General features: G+C 48.9%; 9 protein-coding genes across 9 annotated transcripts; 4 read left to right on the top strand and 5 right to left on the bottom strand.

Moving 5' to 3' along the window:
* Positions 1–1,632: 1,632 nt before the first annotated feature.
* FSUBG_7729 (isotrichodermin C-15 hydroxylase (cytochrome P-450 monooxygenase CYP65A1)) lies at positions 1,633–3,230 on the bottom strand (the record flags this gene model as incomplete). The annotated part of the gene is made up of 3 exons (XM_036686063.1): positions 1,633–2,225; positions 2,292–2,855; positions 2,918–3,230. 3 exons carry the CDS (start codon positions 3,228–3,230, stop codon positions 1,633–1,635), a joined length of 1,470 nt encoding a protein of 489 aa, XP_036536780.1.
* Positions 3,231–4,853: 1,623 nt separating this feature from the next.
* On the top strand, positions 4,854–6,376 carry FSUBG_7728 (uncharacterized protein; the record flags this gene model as incomplete). The annotated part of the gene is made up of 5 exons (XM_036686062.1): positions 4,854–5,072; positions 5,126–5,744; positions 5,808–5,947; positions 6,008–6,146; positions 6,348–6,376. The coding sequence occupies 5 exons, from the start codon at positions 4,854–4,856 to the stop codon at positions 6,374–6,376; spliced, it is 1,146 nt and encodes a 381-aa protein (XP_036536779.1).
* Positions 6,377–6,931: 555 nt separating this feature from the next.
* Positions 6,932–7,390, top strand: FSUBG_7727 (uncharacterized protein; the record flags this gene model as incomplete). The annotated part of the gene is made up of 1 exon (XM_036686061.1): positions 6,932–7,390. The coding sequence occupies one exon, from the start codon at positions 6,932–6,934 to the stop codon at positions 7,388–7,390; it is 459 nt and encodes a 152-aa protein (XP_036536778.1).
* A 2,033-nt stretch (positions 7,391–9,423) lies between these two features.
* Positions 9,424–11,197, top strand: FSUBG_7726 (major facilitator superfamily transporter SP family major inositol transporter; the record flags this gene model as incomplete). The annotated part of the gene is made up of 2 exons (XM_036686060.1): positions 9,424–9,922; positions 9,972–11,197. 2 exons carry the CDS (start codon positions 9,424–9,426, stop codon positions 11,195–11,197), a joined length of 1,725 nt encoding a protein of 574 aa, XP_036536777.1.
* A 319-nt stretch (positions 11,198–11,516) lies between these two features.
* Positions 11,517–12,954, bottom strand: FSUBG_7725 (uncharacterized protein; the record flags this gene model as incomplete). Its single annotated transcript, XM_036686059.1, has 2 exons — positions 11,517–12,377; positions 12,427–12,954. The coding sequence occupies 2 exons, from the start codon at positions 12,952–12,954 to the stop codon at positions 11,517–11,519; spliced, it is 1,389 nt and encodes a 462-aa protein (XP_036536776.1).
* A 1,149-nt stretch (positions 12,955–14,103) lies between these two features.
* Positions 14,104–16,472, bottom strand: FSUBG_7724 (chitin synthase; the record flags this gene model as incomplete). The annotated part of the gene is made up of 3 exons (XM_036686058.1): positions 14,104–14,814; positions 14,909–15,082; positions 15,129–16,472. 3 exons carry the CDS (start codon positions 16,470–16,472, stop codon positions 14,104–14,106), a joined length of 2,229 nt encoding a protein of 742 aa, XP_036536775.1.
* Positions 16,473–18,666: 2,194 nt separating this feature from the next.
* Positions 18,667–20,045, top strand: FSUBG_7723 (UDP-n-acetyl-D-mannosamine 6-dehydrogenase; the record flags this gene model as incomplete). The annotated part of the gene is made up of 2 exons (XM_036686057.1): positions 18,667–19,206; positions 19,257–20,045. The coding sequence occupies 2 exons, from the start codon at positions 18,667–18,669 to the stop codon at positions 20,043–20,045; spliced, it is 1,329 nt and encodes a 442-aa protein (XP_036536774.1).
* A 1,103-nt stretch (positions 20,046–21,148) lies between these two features.
* Positions 21,149–23,082, bottom strand: FSUBG_7722 (family inorganic phosphate transporter; the record flags this gene model as incomplete). Its single annotated transcript, XM_036686056.1, has 3 exons — positions 21,149–21,432; positions 21,483–22,943; positions 23,004–23,082. The coding sequence occupies 3 exons, from the start codon at positions 23,080–23,082 to the stop codon at positions 21,149–21,151; spliced, it is 1,824 nt and encodes a 607-aa protein (XP_036536773.1).
* Positions 23,083–26,427: 3,345 nt separating this feature from the next.
* On the bottom strand, positions 26,428–27,327 carry FSUBG_7721 (fluoroacetate dehalogenase; the record flags this gene model as incomplete). Its single annotated transcript, XM_036686055.1, has 1 exon — positions 26,428–27,327. The coding sequence occupies one exon, from the start codon at positions 27,325–27,327 to the stop codon at positions 26,428–26,430; it is 900 nt and encodes a 299-aa protein (XP_036536772.1).
* Between the last annotated feature and the right edge of the window lie 98 nt (positions 27,328–27,425).

Here is a 27,425-nt window from a genome sequence, read left to right as displayed (position 1 = left end):
TGACGTCCTTATGCTAAATCACCGACATGTCTTTATGGTCATGAGCAATCAGAATAACACGCCCAGCTCTCAGTGGACTCGGTCCAATGTTGTCAAAGGAGTTAATGGCTGGGACGATCGAGAAGCACCAAATTCCCTCTGGTCCGCAGGCCGGTATGATCGGCTTAGAGATTCACGCGAGCTCACCACAAATTATACGAATAATAACACGGTACCGGGTTACTATATGCAACTCGATCCAGACGCTGGGGTCATCCACATGAACGAAACAAAGTACAAGCCCGCTTTTCAAACAATGAAGGTTGACTACTGCCTTTCCGAGAGGTTTCACGCCCCCCATCGACTGAGCATTGCAAATTCTCTTCTTCTTATTACCTACATCATGTGTATCACCAAGTGCCTGTTATGCGCTTTTACCCTGAAGGTCAGATCTTGGAGTATCGAAGAGCCTTCCTGACTGTCGGTGACGCAATTTCTTCTTTCATTGCCAAGCCTGACACTTGCACAAAAGGAATGTGTACACTCAACGCAGAAGACCTGCATATGAGACTTGATCCAGATAGGGCACTCGGCAGTTCACGGGCATGAAAGAAGAAACAGGTGGTCGCTAGCAATGCAGTGAATCCGGGAATTTGGATCCTTTCCTACATGCTTATCGGAATTCTGTTAGTTCTCAGTGGACTCCTCCTTGCACCGGCGCTGCAGACGCAGTCTTTGCAGGTCACCACTCAACTCGATTCTCATGTCAAAAGGTTAACACTTCGGTGTGTAGGCGAGAGTCGCGATTCTCACATCACCAGAAAAACGCCGATGTCAACGATTCTGGGTTACAGTCAGCATCACTCCTCGGCCTTACGATGATATCGAATACACCGCAACTCCTATTGTCTCTATGCTATATGACATTGAATGGGGTGATAACTCGAATGCTTGCTGAGTTGGAATGGGCCAGCTATGGGATAAACTTCAAGTCTTTGAGAGTCGAACCCTAGGGGTGGCCAACGATCAACATATCGACTGCAACTCCCTTACCGCTGGTCGATTCCACTTCTTGCAATTAGCAATATACTGCACTGGGTCTATTCCAACTTCTTTTACTTGAGTAACTACGAATGTAAGTAGTTTCACGCTTTGCCCGGAAAATAGCAATAAGCGCGTAGGCTCGTCCATTGACAACTCTAATCAGTCTACGACCCCTTGATTCCTTACGAAATCGCAGAAATCGATCGCGGTCTTCAATTCTCATCTGTGGCCATTTTGATCGGATTCTCGATATCAGTGGTAATTGCGCTCAGTCCGATGATTCTGGCAAAGCGCGAGTTACCAGGCCAGATGGTTCTGGGAGGAAGCAACTCCAAGGTCATTTCAGCTGCATGCCACTGCATCCCCTTCAGTCCGAGCAACACAACTGAAAAAGCTGGCACGGCTATTGCCCATCTCTTGGATATATCGGAAATTGGAGACGGCCCATTGGAGCAGATGGCGACAATGAAATTGAGATGGGGAGAGGTGTCGACGACTAATGCAGATAGTGACATTGGCCATCTTTCGTTTGGGGTTGAGGAGCAGAGAGTCACAGAACCTATCGAGGGGAAACACTACAGTGGGAGAGCTTGTGATTCCTGATTTATCCTAGATGTTAAGCCTAGTATGCGTAGCAACAGGCTTCGCCCGCATCATCAACGGAGTCTTGATCCACAACGCAAAAGACTTCTGATCCGCCCAATTTCTACTCTCCTCACACAACTCAAGATCATACTTAAACAGCAACGTGGCTAAAATGAGCCTCATCTCATGCATAGCCATATTCTGTCCAAGACAGTTCCGAGGTCCAAATCCGAAGGGCTGGTGAGCCTCCCACATATCTCCAGCATACTTCGAATCCGTCTTGAGCCATCTCTCGGGGATGAAGGTATCGGCGTCCTTGAAATTTGACTCAGAGTGGTATGTGGAGTAATGGTGGACTGATACGCGGGTCTCTGGTGGGATGTACTTGCCGAGGATTTGCTGACCGCCTGGTTGGACGACTCGTGGACTTCCGATGGGAACTGGGGGATAGACGCGTAGAGCTTCCTTCAGACAGGCATTCATGTACTTGAGTTCGGCAAGACGTTCAAACGTAAGGTTGTCGGTATTCGTGAACTTGCCGCGAATCTCTTGGAGTAGTGTCTTCATCTTCTCAGGGTATGTAAGCAGGTTGTAAAGGCAACCGCTCAGCAGTGTCGCTGCAAAGGTTTGTCATGTTAGTTGTCTTTGCTCAAATCTAGCAGAAGTCCACATCCAATACATACCAGTCGTCTCAGATCCAGCAAGCATAAACAGCTCCGCATTAGAGTGCATTTCCTGAAGTGTAAGTCCCTTGCCCTCCTTTGCCGACATGACCAAGTTCCAGACATCAGGCTGATCAGAACCATTCTCCAAGCGATGGTTGACACGATCCTCGGAGTGTTTGCAATGCGTGACGCGCTGTTGCGTAACTGACTTTGGTTCAAAACGAGTGAATATGGCGTTGAGAATTGGGTAGTAGTTGATCATAGATGCAATAGGTAACATCTTGAGTGATTCAAAGATAGATCTCACCCAAGGGCTATATTCGTTCTGTGCTAGGAGGTTAAGAGGGTGTCCGAAGCAGAGCTCAGCCATTACGTCAAAGGTTGTGAAGTTGAGCAGTTGCGTCATCTCAACTGGGTTGGCGCCGTCATGTCCAACTTCGGAGATTTTGTACATGAGAAGTTCCGAGTACTTTTTGAACAGAGGTTCTTGTTGTTTCAAAGCGCGTTCTGAGAAGGCTGGTGAGAATAGCCGTCGCACACGAGTATGGTTCTCAGTATCAGTGGTAAGCATACTAGGAACGCCTAGCAAGAGTCACCGTGTAAGCATAGCTCCCATCATGGAGGGTTACATGTTCAATTCTCACCATTCACAGGCTGTACAGAAAACTCCTGCGCCTTCTCCGTAACTTTAGGTCCATGAATATCATTCCAAGCCTCGCCAGCCGTATAGCTCACATCCGTGGGGCCAAAGCGAACAACCGGTCCATACCGATCGTGCAAGCTCTTCATCCACTTGACGTCCTCGCCCTTGAGCGAAGCCAGCCAGTAAGGAATGCGGGTGATCCCGCAGATCTTGGGGCCGGGGATGTTCGCTAGCGGATGCAGCGTGACATAATAAATTGAATTGCCGACAAGATACAAGCCCAGAATGGCTATAAATGCGAGAACGGGTCCCATTGTTGACGCGGTTGTAGCGAGAGAGGAAAAAAGCAAATGCCGAGGAGGAGAGAGAGAGGTGATTGAAGAGGGAAATCTTGGGTGAGGGCGGTGACTGGCGGCTACTGGCTTGTCGGGAAACTGACAGGTAACCAACATCATTGAATCCTTTCTGCATCATCCCTGGTCGAAAAAACGTTGCTTTGCGGCGTTGCGCTGTAGGTGGGCACTCAAGCCAGGGCCTGCGCAAATGAAACACGAAGAATTTTTCATCAAATTATCACCCACTTCAAACGGTCCTGTCCTGCTGAAACGGCAGTCATCTTGTGCTCTTTTTCTTTGGTATTGGCCCAGTCTACATATATGAACCCATGCTCTCTCAACTCAGGCTCAGGCATTCCTTACAGAAGATCTTGAGACGGGAACAGAGGTGATTAATTGTTCACAGTCTTTTTCGCTTCCGAGTCTCGGTGGTCCCTGGATTCTCATATCATGTTCTTCCCCGGCTCTTGCAGTAGCTCAAACTCTGTTTCCAATTTGCGCTTCTGTCATTGGATATGAAGCTGTAGCGCGACGTTCAGGGCCAGGGGAATAGTTTCCCCGGAGCAGGGGGCCAACACGGACGGTCCCCAGTTGTCGTCTCTTCCCTCTCCCCAAGAGAAGAGAATGGGACCTGTTATGTAGATCAGGTATTTCTTGCCTAAGGATCCTGATGCGGTCTTTTCGTTCAGAAGTAAAAAGCAAAAACGGGAAATGAGAAGCTGTGTCATTGGCTTGCATTCTGACGGACGGGCGATGAATTGCGTGACATGAATACCAATACAGTACAGCCCCTGAATTATTGTTATTTTACTACAGCCCCACCACAACAAGCAGGGGTATACTTAAATTATTTAAAAAATAGCTATTTAAATACTTTAAGATTTTTAAAATAAAGACTATAGTAATAAAAAATAAAATCTAATTAGTTTATTATTATTATTTTTATAAAATAAATAGATTATAAAAGATATAAAGTTTAGGTCCCTGTAAGTAAGTCACAAGCTAACAAAAATACAGGGGTTGTACTGTATATCGAAGATTCATGACTCGCATTCTCGCATAACTTGAGACAAGGAACAACGGCATTGTATCCCGAGTCTTCAAGGTGGTATTTTAATACCAAGAACTTGCTTCTTCCCCCCTCTCGTCACATAAATCACTCCAATCAGAACCCCACGCACACGAAACTAAAGCGACATGAGTGTCTTGGCCCTACCAGACCCCTGAAAACAGATTAAGACTAGCGAGGTAAAACGTCCCGTGTGCATGATCCAGAAGTAGCCTAGACATGGGGAGCCCTGAAGGTGCAAGAAATCTTTTAGCCTGTCAGAAATAAAGTGGTCTACAGTCCTAGTAACTTAGAACAAGTTTGCCTAATTCTTTTTATCACTAAGACAAGATGCCATAAGTTTTCTTACCTCCCTTCAGGAGTCTACAACCAACAACCATAGAATCGACACCTTGCGTGGCAACAAGCCGCTGCCAGGGTTAGCCAGATCCATCATGCACGGCAATAAAGAGATCCTGCCCCTTTCAAATAAACGGCGCGGGCTAGACTCAATTCTCGCATCTTTTGAGTATTCGTAATTTGACGACTTCAAGATGGCGGCTTCCATGACGGGAGAGCAAATCCAGGCTCTCGCTGACGCCCTCGAACCTCTGACGCCGAAAAATCTTGGACCAGCTGTTCAAGGCTTCGCAATCGCCTTCGGAGTTATAAGCGTCGTTGTCGTGTGTCTCAGGATCTATGTACGCGCTGGTCTGTCTGGAGTATCGCCCCGACTTCTCGGTTTCGAAGACTACCTAGCAGTTCTTGCGACAGTGAGTCGCCGCCGTCTTCTGACTCTCCTCACATTGACTAATTTGAGCAAAAGATACTCTTGATACCGGCCGTCGTCTTCGCTGTCCTCGCAGCGCGCTATGGAGTCGGTTCTCGCGATACGAATATTCCCAACCAGATGTACCTTATCCGCGCCGTGGAGTACCAAACCTACTGGGAGCTTTTATACTTCACTTCGTCGACTATTATCAAGTGCGCTATCGGCTTTACATGTATACGCCTCGATCGTCGGAAGCGAGTTGTTTTTCCTATATGCGTCAATATGTCGATCATGGTCATCGTGACGGTGCTGGCGTTGGCGTTCGTGTTTGCCAATTGCAAGCCTTTCAATGCGACATGGAATCCAGCTTTGTTAGTTTGGAATCCCTTTAACAAGTCTATGCCTCCGCTAACATGTTATGCTAGGGGAACGTGTCAGAAGGTTATCAGCTTGCAGACCGTGAGCTACATCGTTTCGGCAATCCAGATGGCCACCGACTGGGCCTGCGCAATCATTCCGTTCTTTATCGTAGCAGGGCTACAAATGTCTCGACGAAGAAAGATATCCGTCATCGCTATCCTCAGTCTCGGTGTCTCAGCGAGTATTGCGACTTGTATTCGGATGCCATACCTAAAATACTACGACACGGTGAAATATCCGAATGAGATCGCATGTATGTTGACCACCTTGAGCCCTTCTCTGATCTATAGGTGCACTTGCTAACTTCGCTATCTAGATCATCTCGGCGTCGTCAGTATCACCTCCAATGTCGAATGCTGTCTCGGCATCATCGCATGTTCTTTGCCCCCGCTGCGAAAACTGTTCAACTTTTACTATGGCTCCTCCAACGAGGCCAACTATCAGTACACGGGCGAAGTGGGTTCCCCAAATCTACTATCTCATCAAATATCTACATGCAGTTGCTAATTGTCGCAGAGCGAGAACATCCTTCAGAATTCCGGTCAGGGCATTAGGTTGGATTCAATCAATGGTCGAAAAGGAACATTTCACGCCTCCGCCCAACGTGTTCCATCACGAGCTCGAGACCATGAGACGGATGATGATAACTCGAGCAGTAAGGGAATCATACGGAAAACAGAGGTCAGAGTCAGTTCATCGAGGTTTAACTCATAGCCTGTACTTTGCGTGATGTCTCATATGAGAATGCATAATGCTGGCCAAATCAAACGCTATACGAATTGCCAGCTCACAACTACAGAAGTCATAGAAACGCATAAATAGAATAAATGCTGAAATAGAAATTACGTGTTCCTAGATATCGTTTTGGACTCATTCCGTGCCTGAAATGGATAGACATCGCTTTGGGGAGCAAGAAAACATCCGCCTTGATATAGAATGTTAAACTCAACTTAGCAAAGGTAGCATAAAGCTATACCAAGTTACCTCATTCTTTATGTCATTTAGGATGAAGGCCCTGAGTTTTCTTTCCTCTCCAAGCCGTCGCACTTGATAGGGATTGATTGAGTTACCGTCTTAACATGATCCCGTCTGATACGTACTAAAATCTGTTAGTGTAATAATATTGGCTAACACTAGCCCAAAATCTGTTGATCGAGCTCCCGTGAATTCCTGCAATTGCCCAGCCGGATAATCAAGGTATCACTTTAAGTATACTTATTTCTCCCGGCAAGACCAATCAAACATGTATATACAATGAAGAGAAACCAATCGTAGCTCATTCCTGGTGATGCTGACGCGGGGTTGAGGATAAGCTTACTGCGCTGACACTGCTGATATCTTTCTCAATGACTATAATGACTATAAGAACCTCGAAAGATCAGTCATTGTAGTTATGCTAATTCTGTAGAATACTTTTCACATTGTCGTAGCATCATCAAAATGGCAATCACAGATAAAATCCACCCGATCTACAGCCTCTGGTTCTTCTGGGTCGACCCCATCCTGACTCTGGTCGGGATGTACGTCAACTTTATCGACCACGATCTCGCCATGCAGGCCTTCTTCATAAATTACCCACCAACCGACCACTTCCGCTGTTTCATCTACCAGATCGGCGGCATGGGCACGTCATACCTAATCATCCTCGTCGTACTCCTCCGCTACACGCACGACATCTTCATCTGGAAGACAGTGCAGCTGGCCATCTTACCCGCTGACTTCACCATGCTCACAGCTATATACATCGGCATGCGCATCTCAGGGAATCTAGCGCTTGCAGATTGGCGCTGGGAGGATTGGTTCAGTATTGTAGTCACGGGTATTTGCACTGTTCTCAGAATCGCGTTTGTGATGGGTCTTGGGGTCAAGGATACGAGGGGAAGAGCCAAGAGGGCTTAGTTCAGCCAAGAAAAGGCGCAGCCGGTAGGGCTGAGGGAGATGAGATTGTGGTGGCGGACGGGAGGGAGAATGGATGGCTAAATTCGTTGTTTCGTGGGTTGGGTTAGCAAGCGGAGGTTTGAGGCTCTGCTTGCGCCGCAGACTCACGATGACCTCAAGATACCAGTTCCTGGATCGAAAGAGTTTTCCAGTGCCGCACAGAAATACGCGGAACCCCACTATTGACTGAATTTTTCTCCCTGCTACTGTTTCATTCTTCTTCCGCCGCGGAACAAGAAATCAAAGCTGTTTTTCTGGTTTGATTACAAGTGGAGACGTGTTAATTCCTAAAGCGGTATAAATCCCAACTCTTCGCTGCCCAAGCAGGAATTTCACGCGGATCCGCAAGGCCCATGACTCGATTTCTCTCCTGCAAAAAGTGATCACCACTTTGAGGTCCTGTTAAACGTCTGCCTGCTAATCCCTGCGATTGCAAAAATTGGGGATTTGGGGTTGATTCTTCTGCGGAGGAATTCGGCCCTTTACCCAGAATCGCGGGGGTCATAGCGCCCCCGTGATATCCTCGTTCTACCCAGAATCGCGTTGTCTACCACGCGAAGAAGCTATACACGAGGTCCGTTTCTTTCCGTCGTGTTGGAGATGGTGGAGTTTTTGGAGTCATCTGCTTGAGGCAACGGGCCGACAGTCGAAACGAGCAGAGTCGGTCATCCAAGGTTCTTACCCTGGAGATGGAGACAGAGCGTGGTGAGTAACTGAGTACGTCTCCGCATCATCCGCATGTACGTTCGCCATGGGGAAGTGTTAAGGTTGATTTGTGGGTTTGTGGTGCAATTGGACGGGGGACGTTGGGCGCGGTATTTTACGCGACTGCTGTTCAATGATGCCGATTCTCCGGTAGCAAATCATAACATTTCACAATAAGAGGTCTAGATCGAGAAATAAAAGTTTAATTGACATTAGTTGTGTTACATTGCGATGATTCGTAAGCGTTCAATTGAAGCCAAACATGAGATCCGTTGGTCAGGCTTAGGGTAGCTCTCACAGTGAGGGCCTCCATCGTCATATCACTACTGATTGACAGCCAAGAGATGCGGCTGAATCATGGCGAGATCGTAAAACGCTCTAGTGCTCGCTTCAGCGGCCGCTTTCATTCAATCAGTCTAGTCTACCACGACATCCCATCTTGGCATGGGAATAGCAATGCCATCGACTTGGCATTGCCTTGTGCTTTCTCGGTATCTGCATCTCCGATACCTCGTAGCACTTTGGCGGAGAGTTCATGGTCATGCCACGCTAGGAGTATTTGTTCCAACTTGCTTCACGCTACTGTGCTGTCGACAGTTGGTCCTCCATTGCGAAATGGCTAGTGGAGAGAAAACAGGGCGACCGTCAACCGCTCCCGTGACGTAAAAGGCTTGCCGTGGAACATTTCTAGAAAAGGAACATCATTCATCCGCGGTTAGTCTCATGTCGATCCCTCCCGGGACTTGCACCAGCGGACATGCCAATGTGACCGCCCACGCGACTCATTGGCCTACCCACCGGACCGACACACTCAATGCGACCCTTTAAAGGCTTCTCGGCAATGATGGATGGTTCGATGAGCCTGTTAGACAAGAGGATCGTCCGAGTAAGCATCATGTCACTGGTGATAATCGCGCGGTGATCCCGTCGCCTGCGTTATCGATACAGACGACGCGTTATAGGAACTCCACCCCGTCCATAATTGATCGGCTCAGACGGCATCTTCTGATGGAGAACCAGCGGCGAATCTTTCGGTGCTACCGTCATGAGCTCGCTCCGCATTAGCTACACTATTCCCCATAACTTTGTGCCGTTGCATTTTGCGGTGCCCCATGGGCCATGGCGAAACAGACTACTCACATAAAGTCTCTCCAGACTTGCGGAATTTGTGGGTTGCATATAAAAACCTGGGGTTTGCCGCGATAAGCAACTTTTCTTCCCAGGTGTCACAGACAACCCTCTTCTCTCTATATTCTATATACAATTTTTTTTTGCTTAGCTCTTACATCATGGGCAAGAGTCGACAGAACTCGACCACCACGGTCGACCGTGAGAAGGATGAGATCCAGAAAGCAATGGGTCACGAAAAGGCAGAGTTCGAAGCCCTTGAAGTAGCCCGTCATGGCGGTCGTGAGATCGATGAGCTCATTGACGACATGGAGCGTCAGCTCGATGAGGCTGGCGGTCTGAACAAGGGCTTCTTCCAGGTCCAGTTCGCCAACCCCAAGCACTTCACCTGGCTGCTGGTAGCCTTCGCATCCATGGGCGGTCTGCTCTCCGGTCTTGACCAGTCTCTCATCAGCGGCGCGAATTTGTTCCTGCCTGATGATCTTGGTCTCACAGATCATGAGAACAGTCTTGTCAACTCTGGTATGCCGCTTGGTGCTGTTGGTGGCGCGCTGCTGCTGTCGCCTGCGAACGAGTACTTTGGTCGAAAGGGCGCTATCATCATCTCTATTATTCTTTACACTATTGGTGCTGCTTTGGAAGCTGGTTCAATCAACTTTGGTAAGTTGTTTATCTCCGCGCGGCAATCGCCACCGTGCTGACTTTCCAGGTATGATTGTCTCTTCGCGTGTCATTCTCGGTCTCGGAGTCGGTCTCGAAGGCGGTACAGTCCCCGTCTACGTCGCCGAAACCGTCGAGCGCCGAATTCGTGGTAACCTCGTTTCTCTGTACCAATTCAACATCGCCCTTGGCGAAGTTCTTGGCTATGCCATTGGCGCACTCTTTCTTAATGTTCCCGGCAACTGGCGCTACATTCTCGGCTCATCTCTCCTCTTCTCAACCATCATGTTCTTCGGCATGCTCTTCCTCCCTGAGTCTCCTCGTTTCCTCATCCACCAAAAGCGACATCTCGATGCCTACAAGGTCTGGAAGCGCATTCGTGGTATTGAGGACCGCGAGTCTCGTGAGGAGTTCTACGTCATGAGCGCTTCTGTCATTTCGGAGGAGAATGCTGTTGCTGAGGGTGCCAAGAACCATCGCTTCCCATGGATGGACTTCTTCACTGAGCCCCGTGCTCGTCGCGCTCTTGTCTACGCCAACATTATGATTCTTCTTGGTCAGCTTACTGGTGTCAACGCTATCATGTACTACATGTCCGTTCTCATGAACCAGATTGGCTTCGACAAGAAGGAATCTAACTACATGTCTCTTGTTGGTGGTGGATCTCTTCTCCTTGGCACTATTCCTGCTATCTTCCTTATGGAGAGGTTTGGTCGACGCTTCTGGGCCATCACTATGTTGCCTGGATTCTTTATTGGACTGGTCTTGATTGGTGTCAGTTATCAGTTCGACGTCACCACCCAACTGCAGACTGTTGAGGGTCTTTACCTCTCTGGTCTCATCATTTACATGGGCTTCTTTGGTTCCTACGCTTGTCTGACCTGGGTTGTTCCCTCCGAGGTCTACCCCACCTACCTTCGAAGTTACGGAATGACTACATCTGATGCTCTTCTCTTCCTCGCCTCTTTCGTCGTCACCTACAACTTCACTGCCATGCAGAACGCCATGGGCAGGACTGGTCTTGCTCTGGGTTTCTATGGTGGTATTGCGTTCGTTGGTGAGATCTACCAGATCTTTTTCATGCCTGAGACCAAGAACAAGACTCTAGAAGAGATCGATGAAGTCTTCTCACGACCTACCATGGATATTGTTAGGGAGAACTGGGCTGGTGTTAAGGAGACTACCCGCCTCCTCCTTACTGGACATTGGCACAAGGTCTTTGTCGAGCAGGCCATGACTGATCCCAAGGATCAAGTCGAGGTCTCTCATGCTTAGATGATCATCATGACATTGGTGATGAATGGGGTTGATTATTTAACGTTGATGATACCAAGAGTACATAGTTACTATTAATGACAAAACTCAATGCTCAACTCTGTTTTTGTGTCTAGGTGAAAAGTCTTCAGCCATGAGACGATTCACTGTCATCATGCCACGCAATCTAATTGTCTTGATTATTCTAAACATTTACAACATATTATATCTCAATTGAATCATCCTGGCTCTAAATTATGCTAGGTGATACAGCTCATCTTTTTCGCTTGCGTCCGAAGATCCATCCCTACTCCGAATCCATTACCACCGAAGAATTATTTTAGCTTTCCTCTCCATCATACCTATAAACTCCACGATTCTGTAGTTGCGCCTGGAACAAACTCCGTGGTTCAACTCGCTGTCCCGTCTCCAGCAAGGTAGCATTGCCCTTTGGCTCGCTACCATTTTCACCGCACCCAATGCACCAATTGATCCCAGTAGGCGGGGACTCAAACTCACAATATCCATTTATGTTCCAACCAACGCCTCCATTGATGGACCAACCCTGCCCTGTGCCCTTGATATTGCGGTTCACGAAGTACGTCGCTACTGAAGTATCTTCTACCAACAAACCCTGAGCCCATCTCTGATGGGGGTATATAGTCTGAGAATCAGACTGGGTCTTGTGACGAAGAACAGCATTTGGGCCAGGTGTCAATGATCCCGTAGCGACGGAGAAGCATCGCGCAGACGAGATACCAACCTGCTCACAGTCTTGAACAAGCACTTGTGAGCCTTGGATCATGATGTCAAAGGGCAGTGCACTCCCAGAGATATCCTTATCTCGGTTCATGGTAGTATTCTGGACGGTGATGCGGGAGGCGTCCTGGTCAATCTGGAAGAACTTGTTGAAGCCCTTGAGAGTGAGACCACTAGCCCAGCTATCAGCTGTCCACGATGGGAAGTGGATGGCAGCAGAGTTGCACGTCTTGTCATTGAGAGAGGCCCCAGAGCAAGTGTCAGGTACCTCAATGGAGAGGTCTCGAATACCCATTTCACTGTTGGTCTCAGGAGGAGTATAGACGATGAGCTCTGGCCGCAGATAGTCCAAGTCAATATTGTCTGTCAAGGGTATCTTGAGTGTAATGTTGTTGCCATCGACACCGCTGATCTGATTTGGCGTCATAAATCTTTTGTTCTCCTATATAAAATGAGTAAATACACAGTTACAGGCCAGGATGGCTACATACCGGTATCCATGTTTGGGATGCATCGTCTCGCACCAGGTTGTTCATGCCATTGGCCGTAATCCAAGACTCTGTGGCTATTCTAGAGACATAGACTAGTTGATCTACCGCAAAGCCACTGCTATTAACGACCTCAACCGAAGAAGAGCCTATGGGAACATAGTCATTGGTGATGTTTGACCTAAACCCATACTTGGGCTTGGCAGTATTGTCAGAACCAAGCGTGAAAACAGGTACAGAAGGCTTCTCGCTCAGTGACAGGGTGGTCTTACCACCAGCAGACCCGGCGACGACAACGTTACTGGAAAGGTTCAGACCCGCAGTCATAGACCATTTACCAGCAGGCAGGATGACAGAGCCACCGCCCGAAGAAGCAATGCTATCAATAGCAGCTTGTATCGCCGGCCTCACATCAACACTATTATTGAAAGTCACAGTGATGTTGGGGGCGGTGATGCTGGGCAGTGTGATAGCAGAGTTATGATACCCAGCATAGCTAAAGTCAGGGATCACATCCCCACGAGAATTCATGACTTTTGTCCAATCAAACGCATGATGCTTTTTCTTAGCCAGCGTGAAGTAGGTAGCACACGTCACGGTGACAGTGACGATGATGAAAATGGCGACGACGGAGAAAATGGTCCAGCGAGAGAAACAATGTCGAGGAAGAGGCATCGAGAAAATTCCAAAAGAGGGAATGATTCAGGTGGGGGAGCAGCAGCGCCCGGAGCGAGGGGTTATATAAAGCGTCTAGGCTAGGGGATGACTGCCGACTGTAAGGTTAAGCTTTAGGCTGCGAAAAGGCACGAGACAGGATTCGGCAAAGTGTGGTTGGAATGAAGAGTGACATCTAGAACCCACTGATTAACTTTAATAACCAAGCATAATCGTCATCGCTGGTTGGTTAGTTTACCCGTAAAAAAAGTACATCATGAATTACATCATTTCTGATAATAGGTGACCAATACGGGATTACAGTTTATGCTATATAAAGGTGTGAAAGAAATAAGATGTTGCCTCTGCTGATTCGGCGAGATCTACGGAGTATTTAGCGGAGATATTGATTAGGTTTATTTAACTGAATCGCCACCGGAATTTTACCAGATTAGACACTACGGAGATAATCTTACGCTTATGTGAGGGGTCTCACTTTCTCCTGCGTTAGTGTCATGACTGGAATGTATGGCGCCCGGATATGGCTTTGGGAGGCGACCTTTGTATTGCGGGATGGACTGCAGCAGTGATGTCACTTTGTCTTCAATATGGAAGTTGATTTGATAAGAAGAAAATCTCTGATTCATGGTGCTCTAACGGTTAGTGATGATCGCCGTTGGGCAATGGAGGACTGGGGATGAGACATGCGGCGAACCGCAAACGTGGGATCTCGGCCAACTCAGTCCACGCGGCCCCGAACACCACTAAGAAGTACGTCAAGTGAATCAACGGTTTTAGAAAGGTTGCAAAGGGAACTGGGCTACTGTATTCGGATATTCAACCATGGCCAAGCTTCTGCCGATGTTTACATGGACACTGTATGGAGTCATGACATATACCCAGGAGGCGAATAACGGTTGCATTGAGCACTATCAAGACCTATTGAGTTTGAATGATTCATGATCTCATTGAATATTATGCTAATTAGCTTTTAGGTCTAGTGGTCTATCGCTAGTAATCTATAGACTAGCATTCTACATCTCCTCGCTCGTCCTTGAGGCGACAACGCTCTGGCTTGGCTATTGCCTCATCATCTAATAGGTTTTTCAACAACAAAGGCGCTTCTCCCTTTTCGGCCGCAGATAAATCGTCAACGTCAACGTCAAACAGCTTTGCCTCTTCTTCTGTTATCTCCACTTGGGGCGGAACGGGACCAGAAGATGCCGTAACTCCAGATACACCCCAGACCTGGCTTCCCAGGTTGGTGGCGACCTTTGTGAAGATGATGACACTCATAATTGGTGATACACACTTGTTGATCAGATATCCAATCGCAAGCTTGTGACCTCGCTTTCGTAGCTCAGGTTCAAGGAGGACTGAACAGAAGAACCACAAAGAGGGCAATTGGCCAACGACCAACATAGGAACAAGCTTGATAGCAGAGACATGACGAACACAGCTTGCGATGAACAAGGCAGTGTTAAGAATGCGATAATACACTAAGCTCAGACGGATGACTTCGACAGAAGCGGCAATGCGAGTGATGGTGATCATCTTCTCGCCAGCCAAATAGAAGTAGTTGTTGAAGTAGGCGTTGGAGCCCCATCGACGTCTTTGGCTTAGGTAGTGGAACAGTGACTGGGGAGCAACTGTTTCACTGACGGCATCAGGGACGAACAGCGTGCGGAGATGTTCGCCCTGAGACAGCATTGAGTAAGTGAGTCGCCTGTCAGTGCCCTAGAGAACTAAAGTTAGACTTGTGGGGAGGCTACGGGAAGTGGGAGAAAAGAAATTGAGGGGAGGGCTAGGAGAATTCGGGGGGTCCACTTACGAGGTATTGCACTTGGTGGTTAATGACTAGTTCACCGGTAACGGGTTCGGCGTATTTCCGAATAGCACCGGCCATTTCTGGTCGCACTGCGATCATGGTGATGCAACCAGGTAAACAAGTGACTTTGCCAATGAACCCCTCGGCTCGCCGTCTGACATATTGCCCGAACGTGTACTGCAAATGTTAGACAGAGTTGTAGTTGAATAGCCGGGGAACATACCTGAAATTGTTGATAAAGATTCCAGAAAGACCACTCATATCCAGGTTCAAGCTCGACCAGGACAAGTCCACAAGCAGCAATAGCCTTGTCATCACGAGCGAGAGCATTAGCCAAAAGAGCAACCGCACCCTTGTAGATAGTAGAGTCGGCATCGGTGCAGAAAACCATATCAAAGCCCTTGAAGTCCTCGCCCTTTGTCAACTCAGGGAGAATCTCATCCCACATCTCCTTTCGTAAGAGTTTTGTATAAAGAGGAGAATTTTCGCGAGAGAAGTTGAAAAGATCGTGGCATAGAATTAGCGAATCCTTCTTGCCAGCGTTCTTGACCTTCTCGATGACAATGACAGGGACATCCTCCATGAAACCGGCGAGGACGTTCAAAACACCTTTCTTCCATTTGAGGGAGACGTAAGGTCGTTGGAACTCGCGAACCATCCTCGTCATGTGCGATCGAACATCTCGAGGCTTGCCATCGAGGATGACGACCATGACTTGCTTGTGAGGCTCAACACCATTATCCCGAAGAGAGAAGATAGTCTTGACGATCTGCTCCTCGCTCTCAGAGTAGGCAGGGATGAGAGACAAGATCCACTTGCGGCTAACAAGCTTAGGCGGGTAGAACTTGTCATGGACAGCACGATACATCATCCCGGTGGGCGACAGGATCGCAGATAGGAAATCCTTGCTCTTGACGAACAAGATGACGATGAAGATCAATTTGCTCTTCCTGCCAAAGAAGGCAGTGATCGCCATGCAGATGTTGATAATGACAATGATCCCCATGAAGGCGATCCTTTGGTTGCGAAGATCCCTTTTTGATAGGATCCTTGCAGGATCGACAGGATCGTCGATCTTGGGGTACCCACATGCCTCAATGCTGTCATTTGTATGCACTGGTGCTGGCGCTACAAATTTCGATGAGACGATCTTTGGCGGGAGAGAGGTAGCAGGGCTCGGGATTTCAGGGTCTGTCTCAAGAGGGCAGACACTCTCTTCGTCGGTGGTATCGAAGAAAGAGTCCTTTGACCGGGAGACTTTGAGTTTGAAGGGGTTTTCTGTAGGAGAGGAGAAGAAAGGGTCTTGTTGTATCTTGGGCTCTTCAGGTGGTGTTGGAGGCTGTTCTGAGATGACATTGAGAGTAAAAAAAGGGGCTTCCTTCTTGTGGTGATGGCGATCATCATCATCATCACCAACAACAGTATCTGCTGTAGAAGAAAAGGAAGCGCTGTGCCATGATCTCATGTGCCTCGTAGGGGTTTCATTGACAAACTTGTTATCAAAGTAAGCCTTCTTGGCCTCAAACGAGTGCAAGGCACTTATCGGCCGTGTACTTAGAGAAGCCATGTTTGGAATAAGAAAAAAAAGGCGTAAAGGAGAAGTCTGAACGAAACAAAGGAGAAACGGGGGAAGGAATTCCAAGACATGGCCTTCAAATCAACGGCCAACTTGAGGCAAAAAGATCATCCAGACAGGGTCCCTCCATCATGACAGCAGGGAAAGGGTCTTGGCAGCATTGAAATCCTGGCCTCGCCCCTGTCGAATTCCAGTTTGCTGGGCCGTTTTCGACCACGTCAGCCGTGTGATGCATTCTACACGTCTTTCTTCGAAAGGGTAGCAGAGGGTATGGGGAGGCAAAAAGAAAAACTTAGGGTCTCTATCATAAGGGACGAAAAGATTTAGGAGAGTTTAGTATATCTTAGCAGGCCTTTAGACTAGTTAATTTTAGCACCCTGTTGCAGGCCCTAGTCTTTTTCTTCCTCCCTCAAAGCCTGAAAGCAGATCATTACTAAAGGTAGCAACTTACAGGAACAATTCCTCCAACGTCAAGATGAATGTGGTTTCGTTGATCATTGCTCCTTTCATCATGGGTCGTTGAACGGGTGGAGTGTGCTGTTTAGACTGACATTCCTGCGATAGCCGGAAAGGGCGTTCTGTCCCGTGTCCCCCGCGTGCCACTCCGCAACGCCTCGTTGAATTTCATAGACAACGTGAAAGACATGGCGTTTTTGCTAGCTAGTGATGGCCTAGCTTAGTCCTGATTCGTGCTGTGGGCTATTTGATAGTGAACGGCTTTATCTACGTCACTGGCGGGACATGTTTAACCTATGAGGCTCGAGGAGAATCTGGCTCAGGTAACTAAACGATCTCTCTGCAGTCTTCCCAATCATGTACGATAGTCATGAAAAGTCTGCATCCATGCAGCCGAGGTGTCTTCTGAAGACCCCTTCCCGGATGAAAAGTCCCTGTCGGTTGAAAGAAATCACACATGTCTTGCTTGGCAGCAGCCTCTTAAACTCTGAATCAACTCTAGAACACTTCGCTACCACATGGCATGAAGAACTGAATCCTCCATCGTACGACAGACCTGACGATCACATAGCCAAGACCTACCGAAAACAACTGCCACGTCCCAGGAACAAAGGCGCCGATCCCCGTTTCTCATGCACTGCACCTGCATCTGCACGTTGAAAGAGTGACAGGCCAAGTTTAGACAGGTATGTGATAAGTGGCTTGCGCCATATGGAGGGGGAAAACGATGAGAACGGTCTGTTTTCTGTTGGGTCAAAGGTCGGGGCTTTGTTTAAGTGGTGATTCACCTTGGCAGGCCTTGGAAAAGGGTTCGAATTAGAGTTATCTCAGGGTCTGGGCCCACATACAGCTTAACGACGGGGAATCGGGGATAGTTGCCCAGGCCTGAATGTCACTGCTATACAACTCCACACTTGTTTATGGTTGAATCCATTAAACCTGAAATAAGCACACGTTCATCTGACATTAGTCGCGCGCGAGTCTGTGCACTGGATCTCTAAAGCATGGTTCCCCCCGATCGATCGAACCTATGCCCCATCACACGTCAGTAGCCTGCACTCTAAAATCAACTGTAACATATCATAATGTGCCGGAATGCTATTGCCACTGTCATAGGCATGTAATAGGATTGGATTTCTGCTTGGCGCTGCATTCCTCGCTTGCGCACTAGAGGCCACTAGCACTTGTTGCCGGCCGGGACTAATCGCCACCTTTTTTGCTCCGACCGTGATGGTGCTTTACCCACACAGTGGCTGCGGGAGCCGCCGCAATGTCTGTGCTGTGCAGGACATTCATATCGATCACAGAAGCCTTGGCGCCTTGCCCTATTCGGACGGGTTGTGCGTCTTCTCGGGGCGAGATTTCTCGAGGGAGGGTTGCAACATCTTGGACTAGGAGACTTGGGTCGAGAGATAGTTTGTTGGACTATTCCTATTGCTGCCGAATCTAGACTGGTTACTCATAGCTCTCATCGAACAACTGTTCAAAGTTTCTGCTTTTGGTTGAGTATGGAGATGAGGGAGTGAAAACTTCGATCAAGAAGTGTTTTCAGTATCAACTAACAGTCTATAAGAACTCAGCTTCCAGCAGCCTAAATCACTTCTCATCACTCATCTCATCAACACAATCATCTTTCCAGGGTACTTTAAACACTCTTCACTCCCCTCCTTGTCTCACTCTCCCATAATCACATCTTTTGTCTCACTATCACATACACTCTACATCACCAATGCCTATCGTTGCCAATCTTGTCCAGAGACCTGCTCCTCGCAGCAAGGCTACCCCCCACCAGACCAAGACCAAGACCAAGCAGGACCATGCAGCCAAGACTTTACCCACCAAGCCCATCATGACACCCACTGAGGCTGCTTCTCCTCTTGTTGCAGTGATCGGCGTTGGCTTCGTCGGCACTGGTCTTGTTGACTCTTTTTCTTCCTACCCCAAGTACGAGATCATGGGTTTCGACATTTCTGAAGATCGTCTTCAGTTCCTTAGAGGAGAGTTCAGTGCTCGACCTAACGTCTCTTTCACTTCCAACGAATCTGACCTTGGCAAGGCTACCCACTTCCTTATTTCTGTGCCTACGCTTCTTCGTTCCGACCGTACCATTGACCTATCTTATCTCCGCTCTGCCCTTCGTCGTGTTGAGCAGTGGGCCCGTCCTGGCTGCACTGTTGTCATTGAGAGCTCTGTTTCTGTCGGTCTGACTCGCCAGCTTCTTGGTCCTATTGCTAAGGCCAAGGGTCTGTTCGCCGGGATGTCTCCCGAGGTAAGCCGAACCTACATTATCGTATCATGACTTATACTAACAAATAGTAGCGCATTGACCCCGGCCGTGTTGAACCTCCTATGCGATCCATCCCCAAGGTTGTTTCTGGCCTGGATGATGTCATCCCCGGATCTCTCGACGCTGTTGTCCGTCTCTATGGCCGCGTTTTCGACAGCATCGTCCCTGTCTCCAAGCCTGAAGTTGCTGAGATGTGCAAGCTGTACGAGAACTGCCAACGCATGATGTGCATTGCCTATGCAAACGAGATGGCCGACGCGTGCAAAGGTCTTGGCATTGATGCCTTCGAGGTTTCTCGCGCTGCAGCCACGAAGCCCTTCGGTTACATGCCCTACACTCCCAGTCTCGGTGTTGGTGGTCACTGTATCCCTGTTAACCCCTATTACCTTCTCTCCAACTGCGAGTTCCCTCTCCTTGAGGCCTGCGCCGACAAGATGAACAAGCGCCCTGCCACCCAAGCCCAGGAGATCGTCAACGAGCTTTGCGGTACCAGCAAGGCCAAGCGCCGTGACTCCGGTATCGACCTCAACAAGCGAGTCCTCGTTGTCGGTATGGGCTTCAAGGCCGGACAGGACCATCTTGTCAACTCTCCTGGGCTTCACCTCGCCAAGGAGCTTCAAAAGCTCTCAATGGATGTCACCTTCGCCGACTCCCTGGTCAAGCAGACCGCTGTTCCTGAGATTCCTCGGTTGGCTGACGAGGACTGGACCAAGGAAGAGCTCGAGAGCTTCGACATGATCGTTGTCAGCTTCAAGCAGTGGGGAATGGACTTTGATGTCTTGGATCAGGTCTCCGTTCCTGTTCAGATGTGGTGCCAATAGAGAGGCAAAAGCCTGGTCTAAACTCTCCTAAACTCCCCTAAGCTTCCCTAAACTTCCCTAAACTTCCCTAAACTTCCCTAAACTCTACCAAACTCATCTAAGACCAGGCGTTTTGGTTTCTGGTTTCTTGTTTTCTATAATATAGCAATACCTTCTTTCTTGACATAGAAGGAATAATCATAAGTTAATACAACGTCATTTGGTAAATTACTTCCTATCCCGTGATCATTTTTATAACATCGTTGCCAATTTGTGTTGATAGCCTTGTTAGTATCACGTGAGACTTGTCGGACTTGAATTGTTCCGCTCGCATGAAGGTAATATCAGCCAGTGACACGGACAAGAAAGTAACTTTACACATTGTCTGCCTCATGCGACATTACACTTTCGGTACTCAATAGACCATTGGCTCGGTGCCTAGTTATCGGCCAGATTACAGAACGCATGATGCGACTGCAGGGCCTCGTCACGGACCTCGTCATGGAAGAACGCATAGAAGCTTCGATGGCTGATCATGATACGACTCTAGGGAAGATTAGTCCATGCGCCAAGATGTTACCAAGGTACCGACGAGGATGAGGGTGTACCGAAAACGCCGTCAGCACGCCAACATGTCAAAGGCTTGCCAAGATCTCAGCTCACACCACGGTTCCTGCCAAGAGTCACTAATTACAGGGCTTGAACGACGTAGCCCAAGATGTTGACAGCGGTTTCACTTCGTATTGAGGATGTTTGATCGCGTGACCATGGCGATGTATAACAAGTCGCTTTGTAAGTGGCTGAGTCTTGTGACGCGAGAGTTCAAGGCAGCGAAAACCATCATTTTTCCTTCGAGTCATTCAGTGCGGCAAAGAATTAAACGTCCAAGTACAGGTCAAGACGTAGATCACAGAGGCGAGCATCAGGGAGCGAGATAATTATTGTAAAAGAGAGTAATCTCCGTCAATTAATGGTATAACGTACTATAAACAGCTTTGACATCGGTTTTCTATGCAGTCCGATCCTCTATTTTCATCCCGATCCCCAAATGATTGTTGCATGTAATGAAAAAGAAAGATAGAGCGTCAAGCTCTCAAAGGTATCAGAAATCATGAGTGAGATGCTTAAAAGTGAGGGGCATTGAGGGCGAGAGCCATGAGACATCCACCGATGAGACCGGCGATGGGGATGGTCATGATCCAAGAGAAGACGAGGAGGAAGACTCGCTTCCAGTTGACAGCCTTGAGGCTGCCGTTGCACAGGCCGACACCGACGGTGGCACCAGTGATACACATGGAGGTGGAGACGGGGAGCTTGTACTGAGAGAAGACGAGGACAGTGATGGCAGCACCCATCTCCATGGAGGAACCACGGCTGGGAGAGTGGTAGGTGATCTTGTTACCCATAACTAGTGAGAGTTAGTCGTTATTCAGAAGAGGCGATAGGATGGAGACTTACCCTTCATGATGTTGTAACCGTAAGTGATGAAACCGATGCAAATGGTGGCAGCGACAATACCAATCTGCCAGAGAGGAACCTCGGCCTTCTTCTCGGCGGGCTTGCCAGAGTGCCAAGCAGCGTACATACCAGCCCAGACACCGACAGCGTTACCGACATCGTTGGCGCCGTGAGCGAAAGAAGCAGTGCAGGCAGTGATGACTTGGACGAAAGAGTACAGGTACTCAACCTCGTTGGGATACTTGGGAGCATGCTCGTAGACACGGGCCATGCGGCGACCCTCGGGAGTGGCCTCAATACCCATCTGAGCAGTGTGGATGTCGTAGTGAGCACCGTAGAGAAGAGCGACGACGATCTGAGCGGGAACGCGCTTGACGAGGGCAATCAGGTTGTGAGTCTCGTGGATGGAACCGGCACCGATGGGGTTGGCGTGAAGAGTGCGCATGGCCCAGCCGAGAGGTCCCTTGCCCTTGCGTAGGTTGGCGTGGTGCTTGTCCTCAGCCTTCTTGAGCATCTTCTGGTAATCCTCCTGGGTAGACTCGGAAAGGTTGAGGTGCTGCTTTTCGTTGACCTCGGAGCTGGGGACAGCGGCGGGGGTGATCTCGTCGTCGCTGATCTTCTTGGGGCTGGGGTTCTCGGACTCTTGGGAGACGGAGACGTCATCTTCCTCGGCACCGTGCTGAATGACAGCATAGTTGGGGACACGAGCGTTCTCGGCATCAGGAGGAGCGGGGCGCTTGAACAGAAGAGGGCCCTGGATGGCATCCCACCAACGGAGAGTGTAGTCCTTCTTGATGACGACGGCGTGGACGAAGGGGACGAAGAAGATGGCGGAGAGGAAGAAGAGACCGAATCCGACACCGAGAGTGACGGAGGCGATGTACCAAGCAGGCTTCGAGGCGAGTCCAAGACGAGGAGATCCCTTGTAGACGATAGAGAGAGTGCAGATGGTACCGGCGATAAGGAAGAAGAAGGGAGAGGTCCAGACAGCCCAAGGAACAGGGTTCTTTCGGACGTGGACAACGAACTTGACAAGGGAGAAGATGATGGCACCGAAGCAACCAGCGATAGCAGGCGCCATACCGAGACCAGCAAAGATAGCACCGAGACCCTGACCACCATTCCAGCCCCACTCGACCTTGCTAGCACCAACAGTAGCGATACCAACACCAGCAAGCGACGAGATAAGCGAGTATGTGGAGGAGACGTGGGCGTTGTGCTTGGTGCACCACATGACCCAGATGGAAGCACCAGCTGAGGCACAGGCGAAGGCGAGGAGCTGGACACCGGCGTTGTCGCGGAATGACTCCATGGGGATGATACCGTTCTTGATTGTCGAGGCGGTTCGGGCACCGACTGCTAGGGCGCCGAGGAGTTCGAAGATACAGCAGAGCACCATGGCTCCTCGGTATGTGACGGAGCGCGATGAGACACTGGTAGCCCAAGCGTTGGCGACATCGTCTGTGTAGAAGATCGTTAATTATCTGCGAAATGCATGTGAAGGTGAGGGGTTACACGTACTGGCACCGTTGTTGTAGGCCTCAAGCAGAGCAAAGCAACTGCCAATGGCAAAGACGTAAGTGTAAGCCTCGAGAACCATTGTGACGGATCCTGGCTGTTGTGTATTAAAGAGGGGGAGTAAAAAAGAAAGGTAGCTAAGCTGTATGAAGCTTGCTTCTCTGGTGAGGATGGAGAAGGGGGGATGGAAGAAGAGGATGCTCGAGCAAGGAAAGACAAGATCCAGAGTTCGGGGTCCTGGAGGGGAGACTTTAAAGGAATTCTGCAGTACCACCGAAACATTAAAAATTAAAAAAGTTATCCATGGGTTGTTCGAGCTCCCCCCCTGCCAAAGAAGCTAAAAACTCAAAGGTCCCTAAGCTTACAGTAGTTCCGTGCGTACACCCCCACCCCAGGTCCAGAAGCCTGGAGCCACTGCGTGTTGAGTTTGACTCCTCGGTGAGACGATATGGCTACCGATTACACGGTGGCTTCACGCCTTTCACACCCATCGTGAGTGTTTGCCGCTTTTGGATCCCGCCCGAAGAAGAAGTCTGGGTGGAGTTGGCAAGGGCACTAAAGAATTAAGCATATCAACCCTATCACCTCTCTCCAAAACCCCACGTGCGAGATCTCCAGCTCCAATTCTGCGTTTTGATTGGCCAGAGCTTTGAGGACCAGAAGCATGGGGGGCTACGCCACAAACTGCGGGACAAGAGATGGCCAAGCGATCGGTGACACTGCTTGGCTAGAAGCTGAGTTCTGGGCGAGTCGCGTGCTCTCTTTTCGAATCGTGGGTATTTCTAGTGAAGAAACCCTGCAGAGATTTTTTAGAGTTGGAAAAATGCTTGAAAGTAAGTTTATTCACAGGCACAAAAGTATGCTTATCGCCAAGAGGGAGGGATGTGCACGCACGTGCATATGCGTTGCTTGGGTTCTCAGACATAACAAATCTCCCCCGTTTCAAGCAAGATAACAAGATAGATTGAAAAATACAACCTTTTACCCGCTGTAGTTCGTATCACCAGTCATTGCTCGTAACACGGACATCCTCCGATTTTACAGCGCTGGAATCCATCGTCTCGGCTTAAGAGTCTTGGCGACCGTACTCTCAGCAAGTCAATTCAATTCAATTGACCAGCGATCGAACTGTAAAATCTAGCCCTCGCCCGAAAGACTCCACCGTTCGGTCTCTCTTCCTGGTTAGATCGCAGTTCCAAATTCCAATCGCGAGGCCCTTGTTCTCTTTTACCAAATCTAGACCTTCTCCCCGTTGAGGCTCCATCTCCCCGCGCGAAACGTGCAGAGCCATTTGAAACGGCCACATGGGGAAATGGAGAGATCTCACTGGACAGATTGCACCCGCGACACTAACATGCACTATCTCTGTTTATTGGGTCCTTTTGATGGCCACTTGTTTTAACGACAGGGATTATTTATCGTTTTTGGGTGTTCTTTTGGCCTGACATTTCCGATTCCCGCTTTGTCTAATGCACGTGAAGTTGGTCGTTGTTGGCGGCATCCTTGCGTGGCTGTCGTATGTACGCATGATACCCGCTCCTTCGGCGAACGGATGAGATCTTGACGAGTGTCTGACCATGTCGTTTTGGTAAACCGAGTCTTGAATTCGGTGTCTGGATACAGAATTGTAGATCACTAGTTTCAAGAATAATTACTTTTCGGCGCTCAGCTCTAGACTTGTCTCTAAGCTTAAACCTAACGTTAGATTGTTGCATATCAACTCTCTCGACCAGCTTGTGATGTCCATCGCCATTATCTCATGTCCAGCTCTCGACACCATCACGGCAGCTTTTCCCGTTTGCCAAGTCTGCGCCAAGCTGTTGTATACCGAGATACCAAGAAGGCATCTTCCGGAATCCCCGTTCTCGGCCGTTTCTGCCCTGGACGCCCAGAAAACGCCTTCCGTCTCGGCGATCCATCCCTCAGCTGGTCTGCCCTGCCCGCGCATGTTTTGGCCGTTCCTTGCACCACGGGGACACGACGCGGGCCCTAGATTGGGTGCAGCAAGCACCCCGTACCAGAATGAAGAATAAAACCACACCAACGGTCCGCTAATCGTGACGGCCCCGGTGCATGTATCCTTCTTAGCGGCATGCCCGTGTGTAGGCCTCGCGAGGATCCTCAGCCAACCGTAGCCACCCCGTTGGCGATTACAAGACGTTCTAGCAGGAGATTGGCATATGTCTAACCCTTGTCTGCATAGGTGAGCTGCAGGATTAGTGACCATTCTTGTTCTCGAAGGTTTAGCGGACATCGCCATCGCCATTGGATCGTCGGGGATGCGATAGCTCAAAGATGCCTGTTGATATTATAGCTCCAGTTGCTTTTCAATTCTCAATTCGGATCACTGGGAACGCCACTCCAAGATGGGAAAGCTTCTGATGACCGTGAAATTTCGATAGCTTTTATCGAGGTATGCGTTTTGACGTCAAACCTGAGAACGAGGTCATTGAGCTACGGTTTACTTTTTGTGATTAACATACGTTTTTTTTGGGCGCAATGACGTGAACAAGATCAAAAGAAGACAAAAAATTCGATGAATGTGAATATTGATCACAACGCAAAACAAAATGAACAATTATCCTCCCCTCCTTCGATGAACATGTCTATATCATTGATATCGAACCTGAAGGCAGAACTACCCTATAGAGAAACTGCTCATCACAGCAACAAGACCATCGACAGAACGGCGCCTCTTTAATGTCAGAACCTAGATAGTGCCTCTAATTGGCTCGCCTTTTCTCTCCATAAATGTCTAGCTTGCAACGGACAACTCAACCCAAACCTTGAATTTATGCATGGAACTTGAAGCCTTCCCGAACATGGGCAGTGATGCACGATCTCTATTCCCGCACTAGTCCCCGCCATCCGCTATCTCAGTCTCAGGCATGCTCGCAAAACTGTGATGAACCCGCTGAGAAATCACTGGAATGTGAAAAATTGTGTTGATAACCGTCGCCCCTCACATCACTCTCTCTCGTCTCAAAAGGGTCGCAACGTTTTTGGGCGTTATTGGCAACGATAAATTTGGCTGGCGGCCAACCCGACTATCGTATTCCCAAAAGATGGGTTTCCGAAACACGGGGGCTCTACGGCTTCTGATATTGGCTGCTTGATTTCGCGTTGCTCCTCCACCAAATCATCAACGCTAGTCTCGTGTCACCTCTAGCTGAACTCATTTGATTTATGCTTCTTTGGCGTCTAGACGTTTTCTCATCTTACTGGGCGTTAGACATGTTTTTTTCTCTCTCTCCGCGTGGTCCATCAGAAGGGTAAAGGGCGCATCTTAACATGGCTCTTTCTTATACCGGGTATGCTGTCTGCGTCTACAGAGTCGATTGTGACACGAGCCGAGAACGGATTATGACGTATTTATTTTTACGGAAACGTCTCCTTGTTGACACTATGTTGTTACCCCCTCCAGCGCTCAGTTAAGGAACTCCAGAATCGCGGAGACTACAACGTCAGGCGCCTGCTCGGGAACATAGTGCCCCGACTCAACACTGCGACCTTGGACCAGTACACCCGGATCAGCAACATCCTTCCACTCCTTCACAGCATCAAAGCACTTCTCGATAACTCCATGCTTTCCCCATAAGACAAGCAATGGACTCTGAATCCTTCGACCTTGCTTCAGATCCTCACGCGCCTCCTCCAGATCGACTGTCGCGCTTGCGCGATAATCATTACACATAGCATGAACCGTTGCAGGATCTTCCAAATTCTTGGCATAGATCTCGAAACACTCTGGCTCAAAGATGGATAACCCATCGCCTTGACGACCGCCCATGAACATTTCTGCTAACTCTCTAGGCTTCGCGGTGATGAGTGTCTCGGGGAGAGGTTCTTTCTGAATGAGGAAGAACCAATGGAAGTAAGCTTTTGCAAAGTCGAAATCCGTCTTGGTATACATTGCTAGTGTAGGACAGATGTCGAGTAGAATGAACTTGCGAATGCGATCAGGATAATCGACGGCGAGTTTATGCGCTACTCTGGCACCACGATCATGAGCACAGACGAAGAAAGACCCAGTATAGCCGAGGGCATCCATGACATCGATACAATCTCTAGCCATGGCGCTCTTTGCATATGAAGCTACATCGCCAGGTTTGGAGGACTTTCCATAACCTCGTATGTCAATCAGTACAACGTTGTACTTATCGAGAACCCGAGGCGCGACACGGTGCCAGATATGTAGTGTTTGAGGAAAGCCATGGATGAGAAGAAGAGCAGGTTTGGAGGAGGAATCGCCGCTTTTCAAGCCGTTGATGGTGATGTCCGGGTTGGACTTTGTCTTGATTGCGAAAGGTTCAAAGTTGTCAAACATTTTAATAAGCCAATTGTGAGATATGGTGAGAAAAGATCAAGGAACCTGGGCCGTACGCGCTGTTTACTGGGTTTATATCTCGTCAACGCCCTTTGGTA

Source organism: Fusarium subglutinans (genome assembly GCF_013396075.1).
Source record: "Fusarium subglutinans strain NRRL 66333 chromosome Unknown NRRL66333_c0000100, whole genome shotgun sequence".
Taxonomy (NCBI): domain Eukaryota; kingdom Fungi; phylum Ascomycota; class Sordariomycetes; order Hypocreales; family Nectriaceae; genus Fusarium; species Fusarium subglutinans.
This window is presented reverse-complemented; position numbering and strand designations above follow the sequence as displayed.